At 47.4% G+C, this 24,022-nt stretch overlaps 4 protein-coding genes across 4 annotated transcripts in view; 2 read left to right on the top strand and 2 right to left on the bottom strand.

Moving 5' to 3' along the window:
- Window positions 1–24,022, top strand: part of LOC126556132 (fasciclin-1) — a 353,811-nt gene that overhangs the window by 21,064 nt on the left and 308,725 nt on the right. The gene's annotated exons all lie outside the window — the stretch shown is intronic.
- Window positions 1–24,022, bottom strand: part of LOC126558010 (26S proteasome regulatory subunit 6A-B) — a 309,006-nt gene that overhangs the window by 55,837 nt on the left and 229,147 nt on the right. The gene's annotated exons all lie outside the window — the stretch shown is intronic.
- Window positions 1–24,022, top strand: part of LOC126558163 (uncharacterized) — a 481,612-nt gene that overhangs the window by 384,804 nt on the left and 72,786 nt on the right. The gene's annotated exons all lie outside the window — the stretch shown is intronic.
- LOC126568730 (homeobox protein slou) lies at window positions 4,095–20,423 on the bottom strand. The gene is made up of 5 exons (XM_050225249.1): window positions 19,076–20,423; window positions 18,131–18,578; window positions 4,701–4,857; window positions 4,478–4,601; window positions 4,095–4,365 (listed from the first exon to the last, which is right to left on the bottom strand). Exons 1-5 carry the CDS (start codon window positions 20,408–20,410, stop codon window positions 4,147–4,149), a joined length of 2,283 nt encoding a protein of 760 aa, XP_050081206.1. The 5' UTR covers window positions 20,411–20,423; the 3' UTR covers window positions 4,095–4,146.

Below are 24,022 nucleotides of genomic sequence, written 5' to 3'. Positions count from 1 at the left end.
GTGAAATTGGTGGCGGTCACAACAGGCAACCGGTGAGTTATACATATTTAACTATCCAATAGAGGTAGTGGAGAATCATTCGTAGTGTCATGCGCGGGAGCGGTTAGCTTTTGATGGTCGTACTTAATGTTGTATTCTTGGTAAATTTTGTTGCCGCATTACAGAGAACTAGGTTTGGTAGTTCCCTTGCCAAGTCACATGACTTTACTTGCCTAGGGATGACTTCCATAGGACTATTGGGAGATGAGTTCTGCAAACGTCTGAAAGTATCACTGTCTAGACTACCTCCAGAGTTTTCCGAAGTTTGGGGACATATCTCGCAAGCATAAGATCAATAATTTCTCCAACGATTCCTAGACATTCTTCAATCAATGTCGCAATGTTGCCGTGTTTTTACGAATCTTTACAAACAAACACGAAGAGCACAGTACCGATGAAACATGCATCGGAGTTCAACCTTCCAAATATCCCGCTAAAGCTACATCACACGGCCAAGAACATAGAATTCCGCTGGGGACTGAAAGTCTTGTGGTATTTCTCTGCGAGGTTTTCTGTGACTGTGGTGAAAGCTGAACGCTGGAGCGCAAGAGATAATTTGTTTCGCTGTCCGTGCTATAAATAATCCACACGTTGCAATTGATTAGGATTCGAGATAGGGTATTTGGAGATGTGTGGTCACGCGTATGAAACGAAAGTAATTAACACCTTGTGTCAAAGCTCGTTTGCGTTTGTTTCAGTCGTGTTTGTGATTTGTGGCTGTATCTTCTTTCAAATGATGTAACGTTGAAGAACTACAATAGCATTGGATAAGTGTGAACGATTAAATATTCCTAGGGAGGGTTAGTCCTACTAACACTAGACGGTATGCAGAGGGATATCCGATATCGGAGTGCCACGAATATCTCAAAGACAGGATATAGTTTAAGCCCAACAAAAAAAGAGATCCTTCAATGATTCCAGTTTAGAGAGTAAAAGAAAATAATGATCCCAACCATGTTTGACTAGCTGTCGGTACACGATACAGTAAAAAAAAAAGATAAAACATAACTACCTTCGGTACAGCAGCACTGACAAATATATGAGTCCTGTGTGAATGGCCAGCCATCCGGTAGGCAGACTCATGCGAGGAGATTAATCGTCGCCAAGACAGTTACCAGACAACGCACGGAGCTCTCCCTGATCCCTAAAGGGACAAAAGTGAGCAGTCGGTCGGTAGCTGGTAGCGCTGGGGAAGCGCAAATATAATAACCATATCGATGTGACGTACGCACTGAACCTCGCACTCACCTCGGTCTCGTGTGATGACGAGGGGTTGCGGGCATTAAATCGCGCAAGTGCCTTCCCTATTAACTCGATAATAGCATAAATATGTGCAAAGGGGGAAAACACCCGAAACAACCAAACAGGCAGTGACACTCAAAAAAAAAAAACGACCAAACGATTTCCCTCGGGCACGCTGCGAAGGCGCACCGAACCAAACTCCGTCACAGGCATGGCATGGTTCGTTTGCCCGCCGTGGATCCTATGACATGGAAGGACCTCTCGCCCGACCGAGCGGGAGACGAATGCGGGCGTGTTCGTTTGTTATCATCATGTTCACCCTTCAGAGGACCCGGGACATTGAGGGGCGCATGCCGGTGGCTCATTAGAAAATGATACGTGTACGGTAATGAGCAAACGCCATCGCGTCGGTCGAGCGTTCGTTTTGTTTCTCGCCGAAATCTCGTCACTGCGAAAACGATTAATAATAGTGGCATAGTGCTGTAGGGTATTGGGGGCATTTTTTTTTTTTTTTTTGTTGGCTATTGCGGTCCATCGAGAACCGTCACAGTGGCGCCATCGGTAACGCAATATGGGACATTAATCTAGCGACCAGCCGTCACAGGTTCAAATTGCTGATACATTGCCAAATATCGGTGTGTTTGAAGTGGTGTCACTGTCAAGCGGCTCTTGAAGTAGTGGTTCGTGCGCTACTATCATCCTACCCATTTGACAGCTGTCATTCTAGTATCCCTCGAACTTTTCACAGGTATACCTTTGTTTACATCTTTTCCTAAAACGATTCAACTCACAATGCAACTACAGAAGAAACAAAAAAACAATCCCGTACTCAACTTGAGGAGGCGTAATGCCGCGGGAAATCGCTAATCAGTACTTGAAACCGTGCGCAGGGAGTGCTGCATTTAAATCGCAATAATACACCCCAAACAAGTTCAGCATCAAACCTCCCAACGCGGTAGAAAAAGGGTTTTGAAGAAACTGTCAGCTCAGGCACCCAGCGCGACTGTGATTCGGCGACAATTAAAGACGACAGTCAAAATTAATGATCCTCCCGAGAGAGAGAGAGACCGAGAGAGAGAGCCGTTCGCGCAACTGGAGTTTTTTTGTGTTCTTTAAAAAAAAAAGGGCGATAAATAACTTTCCCGTACCGCTGCTCGTTTTTATTCAACAAACCCTAATTTCGTTTAATTGTACACTTTTCAGCTAAACTGCAATCGGTACAATCCCAGCGGAGAATGTCCGCACCAGTGTTCCCTGCTGCGAGATAGTGAGGTTAGGTTAGGCATTCCCTTTTGTCGTCCCTACGAGCGCGCGGACATCACGGAAAAGGGTACCATAAGGACGGGTGTTTCTTTTCTAGTGAATGTATGAGTTTGTTTCCTCTCTCTCGTTCTCTTTCCCTGTAGGAAATTGCTCGAGGTCCTGACGACTCGACAGATGGAACGATCATTTGTAAATAATAGAGGAACAAGTTCCGCGAGAATGAATGTGCTTGTCGTATTTATCGCTATTGTTGTTATGATTGCTGCACAGGGTGTCCGGATGCTGGTCGGGGTTTGTGCTGCAGGTTGCATGAAAGTTGGGCCACACCAGGGAATCCAGTACGCACCGTCGGGAATTGTCACCAGAAATGGGAAAAGGTTTCCGTGGCGTTGCGTAATGTGTTGCGTTTAAGAATCATTATATCTGATTATTGCATATCGCAACATCTGAAACCGTTTTTGAACTTTTAATGGCGTAGCAATAATTGTAAGTCGACAGTAGTTTGTGCGTTTCGTGCCGATAATGGCCTTTGAGCTCGGGTGGACACAGTGCTTACTTACAAGGCACCAGGCACATCGAATCACTTACTAAGACTTTCTGATACCTGTGTGATACCTCAGCCCTCTCTACGGAGGAAAACAGTCCGAATGGGATTTGAAAGCCGGTCCTATCGGGTCGCTCTTGATGACTCGTGATGACATATACTTACCTTTAATGCGCCATACCTCCAAACAGAAGTACTTTTTCTTTCCACGCACAGCAAAAGTAATTTGACACAGTTTTGCATAAGTATTGTAAGTTTTTATAATTTATTAGCTTTTTTTGTTGTTATCTTTTTCTCTCACTCTCCGTCTCCATATCGATCGATATCGTTCGTTTTCTATCTTTTTCGCCAGTTTCGCGGCCCATGTGCTCTCCTTATTCGACTCTATGGTTCTTCGTTTCGCTATTCGCTAAGGACACGATAGACATGTTGTGTTGCTGGTTGTGTAGGTTGTTTTTGTTTTTTTACAGTTGAAATGTACAGCGTACTTATGGTAAAGTATATATAGTTTTAAAAACAAAACAGCCCGCCCCGCTCGCGTATCGATCCTCTGAAGCCTCTTAACCTAACCTGTACAGCGACGCCACAGCTCGCCATTTTTTTTGTTGTTTTACGCACCGAGCGTATTTTGTGGGCGAGTGTGCGTGATCGAATGTACACAAGCGGAGCTGTATTTTGCCTTTTCCTTTTTGCTAGTATCTCGTTTATCAACCTAACTCGAAGACTGTGATTACTACGCCGAGAGCGTAAACTGATGCACGATCGAATTGGACGCTAATGCCGGAAAGCCTAAGATTTGACGGGAGAGTTGGTGGACTTGTGGTTTCGCAGTATTATGGGTAAATCTTACGTGCTAAAAATTTTGATTTGTTTTTTTTCTTCTTCTCTATCTCCTGCTCTCTCTCTCTCCCTTTCTCGACCTTTTTTTTTAGTGAACTCTTCTTCCCAAATTCCCAAGGTTTTTAAAATGCGCTTTGTGTGTGTTTACCTTTTGGATGTAAGGAAAAGGGCATCGTTATTGCACAACCAGAAATGATGGAGGAAGCTGAACCGCCCGATTACGAGTGCGAGTGGCCAAGATGATGACCGCCGAGTGGATGGAAGTAGGGTCCGTACGGAGGGTACGGCATGGCATGTGGATAGAGCAGGCTGCTGGCGTACGAACCCGGCCCAAACGAGCCGCCACTGTTCGGCGGTGGTACCGTTGGGCTGTTGACGTCCATGCCCGGGTTTTGCTTTTTCCACTTTGTCCGACGATTCTGGAACCAGATCTTCACCTGATGCGATGATAAAAGAAATAACAAAATGTCCGATAGGTATCAATGCAATTGTTCCTTCGATGGGATTGTCTCCGCAAACGTGATAGCTGAAAACCCTGTCAAAACTTACCTGTGTTTCGGTAAGACTTAAGCTGAGAGCCAGATTGAGCCGTTCGCACACAGACAGGTAGCGCGTCGTTTTGAACTTATTCTCCAACGAAACCAGCTGCTCGTAAGTGAACGCCGTCCTAGCACTGTTAACATACAAACAAGAATGATAATCAGATGTAGAGTTAGTTATTACACCTCCCGTCGGGGACACATGGGAAAACAAGACAGTGCCGCACACGTACCGTCTAGGTTTGGAGCTGTTACCCTGCGACTTTCCATCACCGCCCCGATTGTTCGTACCATCCTTCTTGGAGTCGGTTTCGCTGGCATGGTCGTCCATATCGCTGCCCATCGTGTCATCGCCCATGTCATCCTGGTCGATATCGTTCACATCCTTAACTGTGGCAGCATCGGGCGGGGTAAAAATGGAAGATACAGGAAGATAGAAAACCGATAAAGATTGTATCTTACGAGGCGCGAATCACTACACAGCTCGGTAATTAATTTCGACTTCGCTTCGCGAGTCACGCCATTCAACAACAGTAAGCAGCTCGTAAAATACATCCTGCTGGTGTCGAAAAACAAAAAAGACAACACAAAAACCACATGATCAAGCGCCTACCATTTCGGAAGGGTAATTGACTAGGTAATGGAGGTACGGGAAGTCGCACGTTTTTTCGCACGACCATATCGGGACAAGATGGCGTTATAATTTATGGCAATTATTGTACCATTCCTTCGCACGCTGTTGTTACCGATGTTGTCTTGCTGGCACGGGAGCTGAAAGACTCGGCGTTCGTAACGCTGGAACGATGACAACAGCATCGCTTCCTCGTTTCAAAGCGAAGTTTTCGTCAAAGTTGACGCGTCTGTCTGCCCCTTTCCCTCAACCGTTCCTCACAGCGCCCGCCGCCATTGTGTGCCGGTACGGGGAAACAATTTATTATCTCAGTAAACATATCAATTTCCTGCCAAACTTCAACACAACCGTTGCAGCTTCTCCGGCGAAGCGTAAGATGCTGCGCTAAGGTACTTGCCCCCCCGGGGTGCCAGCAACTTCCGCATTCCACAGCAGGCAGCCGGAGGATACACGGCTATCTTTTACGCAACGGGAGTTCATTAAATTCATCTTTCGGCCCAGATGAATACGACCCGATGACAAATATAGCAGGAGCGAGAAAAACAATCAAAAGGGGTGTACGGACGATGGCTTTTTCCGGGTAAAGTTTGTCCGCAAACGCGCACCAACCGGTACGATGGCGGGGCTGGTGGTGTGTGCGCGTTCGTGCTAAATGGCAATTAAAGACGAACAGCAATGGGCGGATGTCGGTGTGTTGCGATGACATTTAGGCAGCAGCAGTTAGTGTTGAAAGTATCATAAACAACTGAGATGAAGAAGGGGAACGCCATTTTTTTAAATGTGTGAAGATGATGCTAGCGCGTTGCGCGGAATAGCCGTCAGATGTTGTTGTGTTTCGTAAATTAGTAAACAATTGAGTGGGAATGCTGCTCGGTTATCAGTTGCCGATTACTAAGAGCTATCGATAGGCCGGTGTTGTTGGTGATTTGTTATGCAAGCGGTTACAAATCAGTAATCTAAACAGGTAAGGGACAGGCACCATAACCTCAAACCGTAGCCAATGTTCGTGATACCTTCGAGCGCTGGCACGTACATTGTAACGCAATATCACGGATGATCTAAATCCTATAAATCGGCGCTGAATGTCCCGAGGTAGCTATCGTTTGCCCGAAACACTGTCACAAATCTTTCTGTCACCCTTCGCAGTATGGAGTCGATTTTTTGGGACATACATCCGATCTGATTTTGGCAACGCTTGTGTCCTGTCCGAGCCTTTAGCGAGCTAGAGCAAGACGAAGGGAAGGACACAAAACGTTCACACATACGCACATACGGACGTACACACAGATACAAGAAGTGGGAATTGGACGCTTGGCTGAAGAAGTAATTAATTTCATTCTCACCCACACTCGACAAACGGGCGTGTGTGTGTGTGTGATTGTGCCACGTGTACTATGTGCCGTCAAACTCCAGAATTTCGGGAGAAGTAGCGAGAATTGAAATACTAATCAGACCGAAATCACGCAACCATTGCCGTCGGTACGCAAAAGTAAATTCCACCGAACCGTTAAATCGGAAATCAATTTGCATAAAATCTCTTTCCGCTTTCCAAGGGTAACCGCACGATGTGTCTGCTGTGTCTTCCGTTCCACTTAGGGCCTGCAAGGTGAATATTTCGGGCCGCTTTTAACTGTGGGTTCTGTGCATACATAAAAGGTTAAACAGAAAGTGTATGTGAGTGCCTGTTTCGTTTTGGATAAAGAGATAATACGAGAGAGGGAGACAAAGGGGGAAGAAAAACGCAAAAGAAAAATCTAAACGGCATGACAGTTTTCGGTTCACACAATCACAAAAAACAAAAATTCTAAAGGGTGTATTATGCTGGCATGCCCAGGAGAGAAGCGCAGTACGGGACGTCTGCTCCCAAAACTGCCTGCCATGTCACAATTGATGGTACAAAACGATCAATTAGAGATGCCAGTTGGGCATGTGCCGGTGGGAACGATTTTTAGAGTAATACTTGTTCCAATTAATGTTCCCGAAGTTTTTTTTTGCCCTCTGCCCGGTGTCTAGGAGACCGTTGTGGCCAGTAGAGTTCTCGAGAAATCGCCATCAAATATCGGCAACAAACAAAACGCCAAACAGTGCACTGCACAGCAATTACTGAGCGCAACCAGGACCACTAGGCTAAGGACCAATTATCGCGTGCGAATACCGAATAGTTTCGGCATTATTTCGTCGCAGTTCCGGGATTAGGATAACGATGTGGAAATAAAAAGACCAACGCTGCGGAACACCTTGTCCGGAAAAGATAAATGGTCACCGCCACAAAACCTGTCGCCCAAACTCACGCACTGTTACGTCTGTCTCGAGCGATTGAAGGGCGATCGCCATGGCTTGCCACTTGAGCAGACAATCAGAGGGTGGACTCGGGGAAGCAAGACTACGGCAGTGCGGGGGTGCGGTGCTGAGTGGCAATCCGCACCTCAATCAATTATCAGCACAGACACACATCGAGGCGGTTAGGCGAACCTCACGCACGGTTTATTGGAAACGAATTGAATTAATTTTACTGCCCAAGACATCGCAAGCGTCCGACGGTCGTCCATTTGCTGCCCTAACGCGCGCGGGTGTCTGCCATCCGGGAGCCGTTTTTAGGAATTGATTTTGCTCGATGTTCGAATCGCTTTTCTTCTACCAGTGTTGGGGAAATCGCTTTAACGCACAGTCCCGCACCAGAAGTTACCGATGTTTTGTGGGCATTTGTTTTTTTTTTTTTTTTTTTTTTTGTACAAGAACCTAGTCTACGTCATGGCTGCTGAAAGCACCGTGCGTTGCGAATGTGCGGCGTGCGAATGGGTGTGCTCGATGGGTGTCCCGGGTCAGGTCGGGACAGGTGGTGCGCTAACCAGTGTCGAATCGGTTTTGACCGAACGATTCTTATTATTGTTGTCAACTGGTCGGTTTTCGGGGTTTTGCGCGAAGGACCCTTCGCACGGAAAACGGGTAATTGAAATAGCAGTTGCCATCAATTAGTTCAAGATTACCAGCAAACCAGCGTGTCACCGTTGTCGCAACACGGCTACAGGGATGTGTTTGTGTGTGTGTGTAGGTGCATACACACGCACCGCCACACACATGCAACACCGTCCGTTCCCTCGGGGTCGCTGGATGCGTAACTGTCAGGGGAATTCGTCCGAAAATGTCCCACGGCTTAGCTGAATTCGGCCGGCCCGGCCAACCCCCTCCAGGGTTTTGTCCCGGGCTGACAAACAGTTGTAGTTTGCTTGTAACCGATGCGCTGTGCGGTCCCTTGACACTGGCTTTTAATTGCATTTCAATTCGCCGTTTTATCGCACAGATTAATGCTCCGGTTGGCTTCTTCGCTTTGATCGATGCGTTCGTGGTTTGGGCAAATGTGTGCTGGGCGCATGATTAGGACATGAGCGGGCGTGTCCCGTTTGAGAGGGCGCTTCAAACAGGTGGGGGTGGGTGATGATGTTCGGGTAATGGTAAGGTATTTATTTTCTAATTCACAACAACACACAACGATATCCGTGAGCAGATGCTGTGAGATATTTGGAAAACAAAACTACTCCTCAAGAGTACAGCTGTCACTTGTTGTTGCATCTAAACACACCTAATCGTGCTGCAAAAAGTTAGCGTCCTGTCACACAAAGAGCACACTTCGCTGTAAATCAATAAGTGCAGGGGTAGGTGTCATAAATGGGTGATAATAAATGTTCACATCGATCATAAAATCTCAGTACACTGCAGTAAACAAAGTACTGTCACTTCCACTACTCTTCCTTCCGAACGAACGGTACAGGGTTGGTGTAGTGTAGCGATAGAGTTCTGCATACCGACGGCACCAGAGTCCACTCTAGCAAACACTACCACGAGTGAAGAGCTAATGGCCTGTTTTGTTGATGTGATGATATACTTTGCTGTCAGCAATTTAGTACACACTGAAGCAGACACTAGGCAGTAAAACTACACGCGCGCGCACACACACACACACACTTTTTAATTGCACTACAGGATAGCAGAGTCTGTAGGATAGCGAGATAAAACTCTAACACATCCAAAGCATCCATATTGCACGAGTTCTACTTCACGCTTGAATATATACAGACACCCACAGGTACACTCGTTCCATAGAAGTAGTTTTTCTCGATATCGCCTGATATCAACCTTGCGACAGACTAATTTACTGCAGGGTTACACAATCGATTTACTCTTCTTCGAGCTACACTAACGATTGTCTGGGTATTTCTCTCCTTACACTTGGGTCATTCACTCTTAGTGTGTTATATACTCAGCACATAAAGTTGTATCTTTTCTTTAACGAAAAATACAATATTCCTATTAAGTTGGGACCCTGTCAGGATTTCAGATTTCTCAAAAACCAACACTGCCCACCACCAGTAAGCGTAGGCGTAACAGTAGACGCTTCATAATTACACAGATTCAACATATCTGCCCGTTCATGGTCGTGTGGTTGTGTGTGTGTTTTTTGCTCATCCCCGGCTCACCCACTCACTAATTATTCACTCTCATCCCATTCGATAAACGCCATAAATGTCCCCTCTTCACCAACGCGACCACCAACCCTACACACTACTAAATTTCTCCTTCCCCGCTATCGTCTAGTCCCATAACCCCCCCCCCCCCCTCGCTCCCCTCCCCTCCCGGGTGCAAAACTTTCCCGTTTTGGGTCCCGGAGAAGTCAGGTAATTATAAAATTTCGATTAATTAGCGCACTCTACTAAACCGTCATAAAATTACCAACATTTTGTGGCAGACCGGGTGGTTGCTTTTTTTCCTGGGCGGGGGCGTGCTTGGTGGGGTAGAAAATTAAGCGTTCGCCATCACCATCATCATCACCATCATGGCGTCCCGAGTGCTGATCCCGTCCTCCGTTAATGGCGTGTTTGTCTGTCGGATGTTGCTTTGGGGTGGGAGGGAAGGGGCAGGAAACAGCAGGGGTCGAGTGGGTGGGTTATTCGTGATGATGATTATTATTATTACTACGAGGGTAGTCCAATCTCGCTCCCCTGTACCGAACCGAACGGTGGCGAGAATGAAAATGAGAGCGTTTTGTGCAAACGGTACGATAACGATGGTGACGCTAGATGGCGCTACCGATAAGTGTCCACGGACGATGATTGCGGGGGACGAGGCCGGGTGTTTGGGTTACGGAACAGCTTGCGATTGTTTAAGGGCAAAAACTCAGCATCCAACCAGTGATGGTGGTGGTGGTGAATCAACAAAATGGTGGACGCTCATAACGGCGCACGGTTGCTAATCGATAGCGCCGAAAGTCGTTCACGGAAACGGAGTGATTGGAATAAGTTACGAACCTAACGATAGCCGTCGGACAGTGAAAGCGAACCAGTAGTCGCAGTACGCTGTTGGTGAGGCTTCTGCGCTAAAGTTTTCGAGAACTGCGGTGCATATGGTCGGAACAGCAGAGGAATCGATCTGCCAAACATGGCCAAAACGTCGTGTAGGAACAGGGAACACAAAAGATGTCGTCCAGCGTTCAAGATTCTCATCCCGTCGGGATGGTGAAAGAAGTGACATTTAGCATAAGAAAGCACGGTACAAAGTTTATCTGCCGTTTCCGACCGTTCCGTGCGCCAGATCGAATATAATGCAACTGACTGGTTGACATTCGATAGCGTGCAGCGGGTGTGTGCGTGTGTTGATTAGAGCTGGACAAAATGGCTGAAAGATAATCACCAACTTCTGACTATTCGCATAATTGGATGCTTTGATTGTGGACACTTGACAGCACATAGAAGGATAGATCTGCTCATCTAGCAGTCCGCTCGGTTCGTTACACAAAGAGAGATAGAGAGACATGAAAGTTTAGAGCACTCTGCTATCTCGCAGCTAGATTCCCTAGCCCCGGGGCTATTATCAGTTCTTTACCACCTGTAGTGTATGTGGTAAAGAAATAAATCATACGACTGGATCTTCACATCGCTCTTGCATCATTTGCAGGCTGTACGGCACTCGGTGCGCCTTACATATCCAGCTGCACCGTTCTTTGGGAGCAATTTGCAGCTATTGATTCTGAGATTTTCCCAAGTCCCCCGTAGGGTGGCCCGCAAATGACACACTAAATCTGGCTTCGCCTCAACCGAGCAAAGCGTACAGCAATTGTTTCGCCAACCAATCCGTTCCTGCCCGGACGAAGCGGTTAGCCGGGATGGTCATAACAGTAAATAATTAAATAACCCCAAGCACAAAACCCAAGCGCATCCAGCGCAAGGGTACGTGGGTTCCCCGATTTGGTACGCGGGATTGCGTGATAAGAAATGCAGGACTTAATCCTGTCGGCCAATCTGCTCCGATCGGCAAAACGGCTTACCGGGTACCGGGTATTCGGTGAGGCCGAGGTGTCCCGGTACTTTGCCGTGTGCAAGAACCCATGTTTTTACCCATTTGTGCTAAATCCTTTAATTATGGTCTCAAACACTCCGGGCCGCTCGGGGTTTGGAGTGGAGAAATGGTCGACCATAATCTAATCCAGCAGGTTCCATCGTTGTCGGATGGGAAGCAAGCGTGTGTGTGTATTTTATGCGACGAGATTGGAATGCTGCACGATATCATCTATTATGGAGCAAACCGATAGCTGGATGGCTGGATGCGCTTGTTGCCAGGTTAGGGAACCAGGTACCGAGTTTCCGTCTCTGGTAATGGTCGTCCGAGTGTCACCAACAGCACCGTCGGGTTTGGGCTTAAATGCTTTGTTAAACATTTCTTTCCGAGCACCATTGCCGAGCACACTAAGCCAAGGGGACAAGCGTTTGGGGACCAGAAAATATCTCGACCGCCATTCCAGAGATTGCTGCTCGGTGTGGAGCTGAAAACACGCATGGTTTTATATTTATTGGTAATCATTGAACAAATTGCGCAAGCTTTACAGTCTATATGGACAGCCCAAAGCTGGGATTGAATGTATTGGCACGGTGTCGCATTATCGGATCGTACCTGCTGGTCCTCTACCGGGAGTACTAAATTGTGTGTGTGTGTGCTGCGTCACTGTTCCAAAAAAGGCTTCTCCGATCGAGATGCGGCGTACGTTCGCTCGCTTGCCGGCAAGGCAAGCACTGTTGTACTTATTAATTGATATCTTCTATCTAACGAGATTCTGCAATGCGACCATGTTAAGGGTCCCGGGACATACTGCAGAGCTCCAGCAGGTGCTCTATTGATTTGTGAGGTACGCCACCCTACAAAGTGGAAGGGACCTTGGTAAGTGCTGGTCTGCACTTTTCCTTTTACGCATACTCTGGACCGGGCTATTCAATTTGGGTTTAAAAACTGCAAACATGGCTTATTTAGCACTTCATTAGAACCGTTCGCGCCGCGGTCCGTGTGCTGTGGTCATGTTTGGTGCGTGCGAATGATGCCGATCGCCATCAGTCGTTGTTCGCTTCCATCAATGGCGGTGGTAAATGATGAAATAATTAACGACGACGTGACAATGGTCTATTAAAATGCAGCGAACACTCCGTCCTATCTCCATCCATCGCTCGGTGCCGGTGCCAACTGTCTCGCGTACTAATCCTCGTGCAAATCAGTCGTTATTGTGAAGCGAGGAACCGCAACCGAACCCGGTTAACTATACTAATACCGATAATCCTCAGCGTGCCTAGAGAAGGAGTCGGGTATTTGTAGTTACCTTCCGCACAACGACGACAAAAAAGCAATCGCTTGTACCGGTGCGTTAACAACACTTTGCGGCATTCCGAAAAATCGCCACGGAGCGGCGTGGCGGATCGAAATTAAAATTCTAAGCCCGTGCCTGCGGTTGGCAACCCTTTTTTGGGTCGCCATTGGTGCGGAAACTCGTTATCCTTTGCTGGGTGTGGCAAGTGCACGGGTGCGAGCATCCGACTCCTGAGCCACCACTCAGCCGTGTAATTAAATTAATGACACCGTGAACCATCGCCGGTAACGTCCAACAGGCTCCAACCAGGGAGCCGTTGGAGTGTCCCGAACCCAAAAGCAAAGGCAAGCGTGGGCGGATGGGGGGGCGAATCCTTTCGATGAAGCGTCGCAGGTTCGCGTTCCACTCGTTTGACTGCGGGCACGCATCAAGACGAGGGTTCCGTGGAACTTTCAACTTGATTTCGAGATTTCCTAACACCACCATTGCAAGGATAAAGGCTTCAAGTGTCTTTGCCGCCGCAGCGGACCCTTTGTCCACGAGCCGACACCGAAGGCTGGTTCCGCTCGGGGAAGGGGGGGGGGGGGGGTGTAAAGTTTTAGGCTTTTGGGACACACCACAGCCACCAGTCAACACGGTGCAGGATTTACGAGGATTTCAGGCAACATGCGGCGAGCGTACCGAAGGACAAGGGTGTTTAGCCGGTGCGTATGTGTGGTTTTCTAGTGTGCGTTCTTAAGGGGATTCTTCGCTCGTCGTTGTGGGAGGTGTCAATCTAGTGTCTAGTGGTGGACTCCCCCACTGCTCCCACTCCCAACTACCAAAAGCATGCGCACATGTGAGCACACGTACGTGTGTGGCGCGAGAATCCGCAATAATGTCATCGAGAGTTTTGGCGCGTCAGCAAAAAGGGGTTATTTTTCGGGCGGGTTAGTGAAACGTTTTAACAGCTACGCTAGAGAGCCCGATTATGGAGTAGTAGTGCGGCCATAAACTGGTCTGCGTGTGCTTGTGTGTTGAATATACGGATGGTACAAAAAAGGGGAGTTGTCTGATACCTTAGTACCGTTGGGAGAGCTCTCATCATGGCGATGATGTACTGAAAATTTGGAAGAGTAGAAATCTACTAAACCTCATGTATGATGTACTATCTCGTCCAAGAAAATTACTAACAGTGAAAGAGTCCGAGCTATGACTTGTAGCAGATATGTCCTAACTTTGTCTTTAGTATAAGTGGAGCCGCTACTAGCTGTATGACTATATCACTCTTAATCTCTCTCTCTCTCTCTCTCTCTCTCTCTTTCTCTCTCTCTCTCCCTCTAGTATTTTTTTTACTGAAAATTAACCTACTTTTGAATGAATATATAACAACCAAAGACCCAGAGAGTCAATCATACTGAACGAGAAAGAGAGAAACAGCAAACCAAATCAGACTATTAAACGATTTTCCACCGCAATTCCTTCGCACTACGAGTGGGTGTACTACCATTCATCCCTGTTTGTTTATGTTTGTGTGTGTGCTCAATCTCACCAATCACTGTGTGTTTGTGTGTATGTGTGAGTATATGTGTGAAAAGCACGAGTGGCGAGAATTTAATAGGGGACAATTATAATTAAAACCCGCCACTAATTAGCCCACTAAATATTGATCAATATTTTATTTATAAATAGTGCATTTTCCTCAACCGGTCTCGGTGGGTGGATTTTAACAAGCTTTTCCACCCCTTCATCGTCCTCTCTCTCTCTTTCTCTCTCTCTCTCTCTCTTTCTCTCTCTCTCTCTCTCTCTCTCTCTCGAACACCTGCAATCTATTGACCATTTGCGTGTGCACTTCACGTCCTGCTGGTAATTGGATATTGACCAGTTGGAAACGGCAGGTAGCATTCTAGGTACCTCACAAGAGTATGGTGTTGAATTTTTCTTACCGACACACACAAACACGCACATTTAACAAACCAAAAAATCGGTTGCATAACTCACGCATCTGCGAGCGAAGCAGATGCCAACGGTATTAACTACTGCCGCACATAGTCATCGGCACCTACCTTCTTGCAATTGCGCTAGACGCTACGGTCGGCGTGCGTTCGGTCTAGTACACAAATCAACCCGCAGTAACCTGTGGCCGAAATGGTAATTATAATTAGCTCCGATTTACACTAATCGATAGCAAACTCGCTTGAACGAGCGCTGCCAACATATGGGGCCAGTGGTGTGGGATGATTTTCCACCGCGTTTTGCCGGACGTTCGAAAAGAGGTTGGAAAGATGATGCAGGAACTGTGATTTTATGGTGATCATACATAGTAGAAAATATGGATTTTTATAGATGGTATTCGGAGAGATAGAAAATGTCACTAGAAAAGTGCTAAGTAGTAGCTAGGTTTTTGAATCAGTGCGCCCAAATGTAGGCAATTTTTTGTAAAATATATTTTGATATTTTTATGTCGACAAAGAAGGCCAGGCCGTATTGCTCGATATTTTGATTTGTTGAAGAAAGGATGTTTTGGGTTTTATTGACTTTTTTGTGCTCTCTCTCTCTCTCTCTCTCTCTCTCTCTCTCTCTCTCTCTCTCTCTCTCTCTCTCACACACACACACACACACACAAACACACCCGCTCACATAAGAGTGGCATAAAGGTTTTTTTTAAATAAAAATCGAAAAAAGTATCATACGTTATGATTCGACACAGGTTCAGAATTTCTATCTTGCATACCTTTAGGCGTTAAGTATCTAGAAATATGCTGAACGAAAGTAACGACACGAGAAAAAATGAAGCAATTTGCTTGTTTTTGAAATGTATTAAAACTAATCTCATTTCAAAAACAGTATCAAAACGGCTGTATATAAAATAATTGTTACATTTCCGACATTTCATCAAACCCCAAAAAGTCAAAACAAAAGGAAACACAACAGTCCGGAGAACGAGTTTGATGACGAGCCATAAATGGATTGGCTTATCGGGCAAAGACAGAGAACCAGTGAACAAACCCCGAACCCCATGGTTTGGGTGCTCGAACCGTCGCATTTTACAGTGCAGCAATGCGAATGCAATCTGACGCTGCAATGATACCGGAACAGACCGATCGAACAAATCCGTTCGGAAGGCGAACGAGAGACAAACAAAACAAATGGCAAAAAAAAAAAGAAGTTGGCGAAAACAAAACAAAAAACTGGTTCGTAAATCCTGCGCATCGCAAATAAGGTCCACAAATTGGAAATTGGCGATAGTGGCGAGTGTGATCCGTTTTTCGATTTGCAAAGGAAAACAATCCTTCCAAATTCCTGGTCACGTCACCAAGGCGTTTCAGGGCGTACCCCTTTACCGGTTCCGGGCAGGGCTTAAGGCTTTTACGACTATCGACCGTTTCGCTATCGAGTTTTGTGTTCTGATAGCGTGTGTGTGTGTGTGTGTTTCTTGCCTGCATCTAGTGACACGTCGCTTAATCGACCATCGCCACAATCGCCTGTCGCTGTCAGATGATTCCTAGGGGCAAATCATCTGCCAGATTTCGAAGAGCGTGCGAGTGATTGAACAAAAAAAAAACAAGTACACACTATCGAAAGTGTTGCAGAAAGGTTGAAGCAACGGTGCACCGGTATTGCACAGGGCCGATACGCGCCCGAATGCCGGCAATCAACAATGCATTCGCTATTTGTTTAAGTGCGATCTATCTTCGGCTTTGGCGCGAAAGGTTAGGCTAGTGTTATTTGTTTCTTTGACCGATCCAACGGTGCACGGAATGCACGTCCCGCTTGGCGATGCAGCTGCCCGGAACCGCGTCTTTTCAAACTGCTTTCCCGTTTGTGTTCGCGCGTTATCTGTCGGATGTACCTGCCTATGATTGTTTTCCAACACGACAGAGAGAGTGAGAAAGAGAGAAGTTTCATGTTTGTTCTTTCTTTCTTTTTGATTCTCGATTAAGCTCGTCAAACTGCACATACGATATCACCAGGCATGCAGTTTGCAATGCTGAAGATTTGTGCAAGGCTTTTGGGGATTTTTTGTAAGTATGTGCCGGGGGATTCGGCGATACGGATGCGTATTGCATATGCCGGACCCTGGCCGATGATGCACCGAATGGCATCATCAGGTGGATTCTATTTGTAGAAGTCGTGTAATGCGCGGCTCAGGAAGCCAGGTTCTGTCTGTTTCCGTGGCATCAGGCGGCACATTTTTTTCTGGATCTGGCCCATCGTTTCACCAGTTATCTAGCAGTGCAGCAGATGTCAGGGGAGAAGCTAAGCCCCTATTCAGGCAGTTGTTAGCTTTTTGCGGAATATTTGGAGATTTTTGTAGCACTGTCAAACAGGTCATGTACAAGTGCAAAGTGAAGCAATAGGGAAAATGCTCTTTGGATAGGCATGATTTCGAAGGGATGGGGTGAAACGTTAGCTTCGATTAGCTAATAGTTGGCTTCATCTCACTGGCAATAGTGTACCGAAATGCTGTGGACACAGGCTTACAAGGATATTTTCATCTATGGACGGTTTCGAGCAAGAATATCAGGAATTCTGGAGTTGGGTCATAGTGTTGGACTTAAGAATTGTCGTTAATGTTTTGATGTAAAAATCAAAAAAAGGTAGAAATACTTTCTTCTTTGAAACATTCGAATAAATTGTAACACTCTAGGTGTGCTTCGCCTAAATTTATGCAATATTGTTTATCAACAATTTCTTATTCACAGATCTTATTTTAAAATTTGTAAAATTTTCGAAAATGTCACATTACACATCTGTTTGAAAATTGGAAACAATGTTGCTCATGATGGCTTCAGCCTTAAAAATGTCAAAAAATTATCTGCCTTCTGTTAAATAGTCAAACAGCAGTTAATCCAAACCAGGAAAACGCATCTCGAATCGTTCGACTTTGGGGATGCGTTTGAAGACTGGTGCCTGTGTCGCTCTACCATAGTCATTGTCATATCTTATATAGTCATAATATCTTTAAAAAGAAGATATTAAGACTGCTCGAATGAATAAACTAGCTTAAGTCATCGTAGACCGCAATATTTGACTTAATAATTGCATACTTTCAGGCGTGTACAATCTATCGATAAATATCGATAAATGAAAGGTATCTTCGCTTGTTTTCATTTTCTTAGACACACACACACACACATATACACACACACACTGATACACGTTCCCATTACACGTAGTATTATGACATTTTCACACCGCGAAAGGATTGATAACAAAAAAAAAAAAAAAACAACACACCTAAAACACAACTCCACCGCCATTGCCAGGATTGTGAAGATGCACTAACACTTGTATGACACCAGCATGCGACATGATATGTTTATCATCTCGACTGACACGCTGCCATCAAAACACAAAGCCCCCTGGACCCTGCTTTACCTCACCCGCATTTGTAACAAATCACAACCACATTGCATGGTACTCACCGGAGCGCGAATCGCTGTGATCGTCGTCCAACTTATCGTCCCGCTCCAGCCCGGCCTGACTCCAGAACTTTGCATTGTTGTTGATGCTGTTGTTGTTGTTGTTGTTGTTGTTATTATTGTTGTTGTTAACCGTGCAGTTGTTGTTGTTGGTGGCGTAGTTGCCGCCGGCACTGTTGACAGCAGCAGCAGCAGCAGCAGCGGCAACACCGAGCGCAGCCACCATTTTCCCACCCCCGTTCAGCTTCGCACCGAAGATACCGCCGACCGTAACGGGTGCGACACCGGATGTCGCCACACTGTGCTTGCCGTTGAATTTGTTCGGATCGAGTATGTTCTCCACCGAGAAGGCTAACCGTTTCGAGGCGGCCTCCTTGTCCGTATCGCGGATAGCGTGCGTTTTTGCATCGGCCCCATTTTCCATCGAGCGCGTCAGATCCACCGGGCAACCCTGTGAAAGGTAGAGTTGTTGAGGATTGATTGTGTTAGTGATTGCTTTGCCATAGAATGTAGGGGCGGGAGTCACTTCATTTCAGAGCATGGTTATTACAGTCGCTTTGGTACTGAAAGCACCAAACTAGTAGGTGTTAAATATTCAAGAACTACACTGGATATAGCCTATCTAGCGCCCAAAACATATTCTATAACATCTTCTAAGTTTAGGCACGAGATCTCTGGAAACCCTAACCTAATACTGATCACGACTAACTTCGGCACTTTATCGTAATGTGGCATGTACATGCTTCAGCATTCTACATATCCTTAGGACACTATGGGTCTCTACTTCTAGATGTTGCGATCATCAAACGTTTGATGCTCTGTTACGATTCGGTGGCGGGTAATCCAATCTCATCCCGAATCAGTTCTCCCTGCGCAGAACTAACCATCTAACTGTTTTGCACATCGACTCAAAGATCGACTTACGTCCCTCAGGCGGCCCACACTTACCGAGATTCCGTCCTGTGAGCTTTCCTCGTTTCCGTCCACGATTAGCTCCTCGCTAGTGTCGCTGCGCGCGTACCCACTGTGATGCTGCCCACCACCGTCCTGCAGCTGTATCCTGAACCCAATGTCGGACAGCTCCTTGGCGGCGGCGGCAGCGGCAAACGCGGCCGTATTGTTGATCGCGGTGCGCGCTATCTTGAACCGTTCGATCTCGAGATCGGTCGGCGACGCGCTGCCCGCCGGATATTTGATAGCGAACGGGTGGCCCGGATGCTGGTGCGGGGTGGCCGTGGGATCGTGCGGCGATGGCTGCTGCTGTGGATGTTGAGGTTGCGGTTGGGCCGGGCCGGAACCGGACGCGACGGCGGCGGCAGCGGCCGCTGCTGCCGCTGCTGCGGCTGCCGCAGCTGCTGCCGCTACCGCCGCCTGATGGTGGCGTTGATGGTGGCTGTGTTGATGGGGATGGGGCTGGTGCGACGGGGCGGATGCGGACGCATGCGGAAAGCACGAGGACGGCTGCAACGGTGCAACGCCAGCCGCCACCGGCGTGTGATGGGACGGGTGGGGCGGATGTACTGGATGCAGGACGGCTGGGTGTAGCGGTGGCAACACCGAACCGGACGGTATCACAGACACCACCGAGCCACCCATCGTGGGGTGCGCACCGGGTGGGAAATGGGCACCGGCGGCAGCGGCCAGCACCAGCTGCTCGGCCGCCGACTGGTGATGGTGCAGTGGATGGTGACGCACCGCTAGTGCGTGCCCATCCGCCAGATGCTTCAACCGTTCGATCGAAAACTTCACCGCCCGATCGGTCGGTTGCTGGTGTTGCGGTGGTTGCTGGTGCTGCGGTAGCTCCGTCACCGGCAAATAGTCGCCCTGCTTCGGGTCCACCTGGTCGGTAAACATTTCTGCCTCCGCCTGCTCGTGTTCGCCATCCAGCGGTTCGGTGCTGCTGGTGCTGCTGTTGCTGTTGCTGCTGGTGCTGTGGTTGTTGGCGCGCAGATCCAGAAACGTGCCACACTTGCTGGCCGCCTCCTGCTGCTGTTGCTGGACCGATGGAGTTAGCGTTAGGCGCCGCTCCTCGGCGAAACGCAGCAGCAGCGTATTCGCACCGTCCGGTTCCGTTTCCGAACCGTTCGCTGTCGGGGCGGTAGTGATTGTTGCGGTGGTGGTGGTGGTGGTGGTGTTGTGCGTGACACCGCCGCCTCCCTTCAGCAGGATTGTCTTGGGCGAGTGGGAGGCCAGCTCGGTTGAGGCGGGCGGCGAATTCGGCTGCGAGAGCGAAGGGCTTTCCGGTTGCCCGCAATCAGACATTGGTGATTGCATCATTACCATAGTTCACAACCTGTCCAAAAAGCCGGTTTCGGTTTTTTTTTCTTTTTTCAACACACATACAAGCACACAATCACTCGCGAGCAAGCAAACACCGGTGGTAGAATGTTAGCTGAGGCGATTTTCAATTTGAATTATCTTTCCCTATTTTTTCTCTCACGCGGCTTACGGCAGATGTTTGCGAAAGGTGAAGGATGTAATGCAACCACTACTTAACCTTCATCAAATACACCAATCAAAACAAACGATTCGCCTCATTTTCATCTCCACTGTTCGATCATGATGCTACGTCGCGGCAGATTGCATACATTTGGGCGTCAAACGAAGGACGCTTGCTGCAACGGTTTAATCGTTACACACTCAGTTTGTTTTGTTGTATTACTATTATTGGTACACTTTGCAGAACCTTATTTGTTCAAATCACGTACTAAACAACATTGCAAACACACTTACACAGGTTCACATAGAAATACACTAATATAATCCTCCGTCCGCTGTATTTGATAATGTGGTTGTTGAGCGTTGAGCTGATAAACAGTGCGCCGTCAGCAGATTTTGATTGCCTTCCCGTGTGTATGTGTGTGTGTGTGTGTGTGTGTGTGGGTCGGGGAGTAGGAATGGCGATTTCCGACGAACGAAAACAATAGGCGAGATGTGGGATGTTGCGTACACGTACGCACCGCAATCAAAATCCCGCTAAAAATCACGTTTCACAACGGAGCTAGAACGAACTGTCTGGCAGCAAGGGCAAATGTTGACTGAGTGAGGTTTTTCCCAGCTCGATGCAACGGTACCATATGGAACGCCAGGCCTAGCAAACAGGTCCCTTTCGGGTTTTCCGACAAGGGTTGGTTGCGCAGAGTAGGACGGACTAGTGTGTGTTTTCCTTTGCCGGCCTCTACCAATGCGTACAGCACAAAGCGCGAGATACTTGCAAACCACGCCCAATGCGGGCGTGTGTATGTGTGCTGTTTGGGTTTATTAACCCGGCGAGTTGGTGGAAAGGTAGTAACCCCGGGGAAACGCCTTTCCCAGATGAGAGTTTTCCCCCGTCAGCCGGAGATACGTACTATTAAACTGTCATTACCCCTCACATCCTTTCCCTGCCAAGTGAGATGACTTTCGCGCTCCCTTGCCTTCACTCTATCTCGCTCTTTCCATGGCCGGTGCTACTCGCAAGGCTCCCACAAATTCCTCAACTTTCTAGCAAAACGTGTGCGTTTAGACGATCCGAACGTTTCGCTAGCCTTCTCGGTATTCTGCCTCGTCGGCCAGGATCGCGGAAGCGCGGAAGGAAAATGTCTACATCATATTAAGCACAATAAGTAATTAAAATATGTACGCTTCTCTTAAAAGATTACTCCCCGTTCACGTCTCGCACAACGCCCAGCCAACGCAACCGTTCCGTGGCCTTCCCGTGGTCACGTAACTGTCAAGCTCTACTAATGGGTTTCCTACCTACCCCGGCCCCGGCAGGCCGGTTCGGCCCGAAACACCGTTTTGCTGACTGGTTTCGGTGAATTGCTTAGGAGGATTACTAATTCAATGTAAGTGATAATAGCGGCCCAGCGTATCGTAACCGGTAATCGATCGCGATCGGTGTTTGTCGGGGGGTTTTTTTTGTTAGTAAAACATGAAATAATTATATACAAAAAATAGAGTTTTTTGTTAGAGAAAAATCCTGCAAACAGTGTAGAAAATGTAGGGGAAAAACTTACGTAAACAGAATAAAGTAAATGTTTAAGAAAGGAAAGTGCAGTAAATCTAACTTGCAATTTTTGGGCAAGAAAAGTCAAAACAGAAAATCGAAAATTCTGACAGCTGCTCGCAGTAGCATTACTACTGTCTAAACAATTTTCGTACAGCAACAGACGCACAGCAGCCCAAGTGTGTGTTTGAGTGGGGGTTATTAAATGGGGAGGACAGTGAGACCACAAAATCGTTTCCGTCTTGTTTCTTTTGCATTCCCACGCTCACGCCCTTTCCACTCCAGAAGCACGCGGTTGGAGCCCATGAACGGCAAGCCGGGACAGATTATTTTTTGGTCCTTTTCGAGGGGGGAAGGGGGGGGGGGGTTCAGGCCAAAAATGGGCCACAAATACACACACACACACACACCATCCTGCAGCACGAACCGCCTCCTTTCGCTTAGGCTGCAGTAGGAGCAGCCCCAATTTTCCTTTAAAATCAACACACAAGGCCACGCTGATAAGCTACCCGGCCCGAAGACGGTCCCCCTTTTCCGCTTTCCGGTTGTTGGCAGCTAAGCAAAAACCGAAACGAAAAACAAAAAATCCGATTAGCGCAGCTTGTATGTGAATCAAGCCACTGGCTAGTGCTCCCGTGTTGCTGCTAAGCAGCACGTTAGCTGCTTAGAAGCTGAAAGTTAATCAACCCTTGTTGTTGTTTTCTTTATTGAATGCACCGTTTCCTCTTGCACCGGAAGCTCACCGCTGCGAATCGATTATGCAATTATACATACAAACACACTATGAGAATGAAAAAGGTCACATTTATGATTAAAGCAAGCAAAAAATGGGGTAAAACAACAGTCAAACTCCTGCAGGCACGGCCTAACGTACCAGCCTACCTGGGCAACAACTGGCAACCGGTAAAGTGTTCGCTCCTAATTTCGATTGACTATTAACTTCTTCTTTCACTTTGCTTTCCGACATCCCCCCCTCCCCCCCCCCCCCCACGGTTGTGCGTTGGTAGGAAAAGTGAAAACTGGAACTTATTCAGCAAATCGGGCTTAAAAGGGGAGCTGTGAAAATGTTCCAACAACAACAAAAAACAACCCTCCACACACACACACACACACACGCACACAGTGAAGGAAAATTTGCAATCATTTTCTTCTTTTTTTCCATCTCTGTTTCGTGCAGGTTGTGCTACGGAAGGCTTTGGTGTGTTTGTGGTGCGCAAGGACGAACGAATCGGTACCGCCCCATCGTACTACACAGAAAAAGGGGGAAAACTTCATTGCTGAGCACCGTTGTGAAGGAGAGCCGTTTTGCCACGCCCACCGCACACACAACTGCAAGTGGTCGCACCAATCGGGCTACGATTACGTTTATTAATTATACGAATACTTGCACGCTGCATCTCTTTCTATCTCCCTCTATCTCTCCTCCCTCTCTGTCTTGATCGTACTACTTCTTATTCTTAGTGTTCGCAACGTGAATATCCTTATTCGAAACACACACACATTTTAAATTCAAGTGCACAAACTCAATTTGCTGTGAATCAAATGCATGTAATCGTTTAAAGCTTCATAACGAGCTGTGCGGTATAAGCCGAGCCCAGTGTCCGGGAGTGGGTGGGTGTGCGTGTGTGTGTGTCAGAAGGGAAAAACAAATGGGGGCGGAAAGGAGGAAAATCGAGTTTTCCCAGTGTCGTTAGCAACCGTTTCGTGGCAGCGCACAGTTTTCCCCATGCACAAGGCTATACAATCAATTCCACGTCCAAATGTCTGCGTGTGTGTGTGTGTGTGTATGGCAGGAGTACTTTGCCGGTCGCTTAATTTGTGGTAAATGTTTTCTCCGTTCTCAGTCGCTTTTCTTCCTCCGTTTCGGGGTCCCCCCCACTCCACTCCCTCTTTCCCCTTTTTCCCCT

This window comes from Anopheles maculipalpis, chromosome X (genome assembly GCF_943734695.1).
Source record: "Anopheles maculipalpis chromosome X, idAnoMacuDA_375_x, whole genome shotgun sequence".
NCBI lineage: Eukaryota > Metazoa > Arthropoda > Insecta > Diptera > Culicidae > Anopheles > Anopheles maculipalpis.
Note: the sequence above shows the minus strand (reverse complement) of the source record. Positions and strands in the feature narration are given on the sequence as shown.

Coding starts and splice junctions, on each gene's coding strand:
- LOC126568730 (XM_050225249.1), bottom strand. CDS start 20,410: ATGGTAATGATGCAATCACCAATGTCTGATTGCGGGCAACCGGAAAGC. Junction 18,579..19,075: donor GCTCACAGGACGGAATCTCG/GTAAGTGTGGGC, acceptor TACCTTTCACAG/GGTTGCCCGGTGGATCTGAC. Junction 4,366..4,477: donor TAAGTCTTACCGAAACACAG/GTAAGTTTTGAC, acceptor TCATCGCATCAG/GTGAAGATCTGGTTCCAGAA.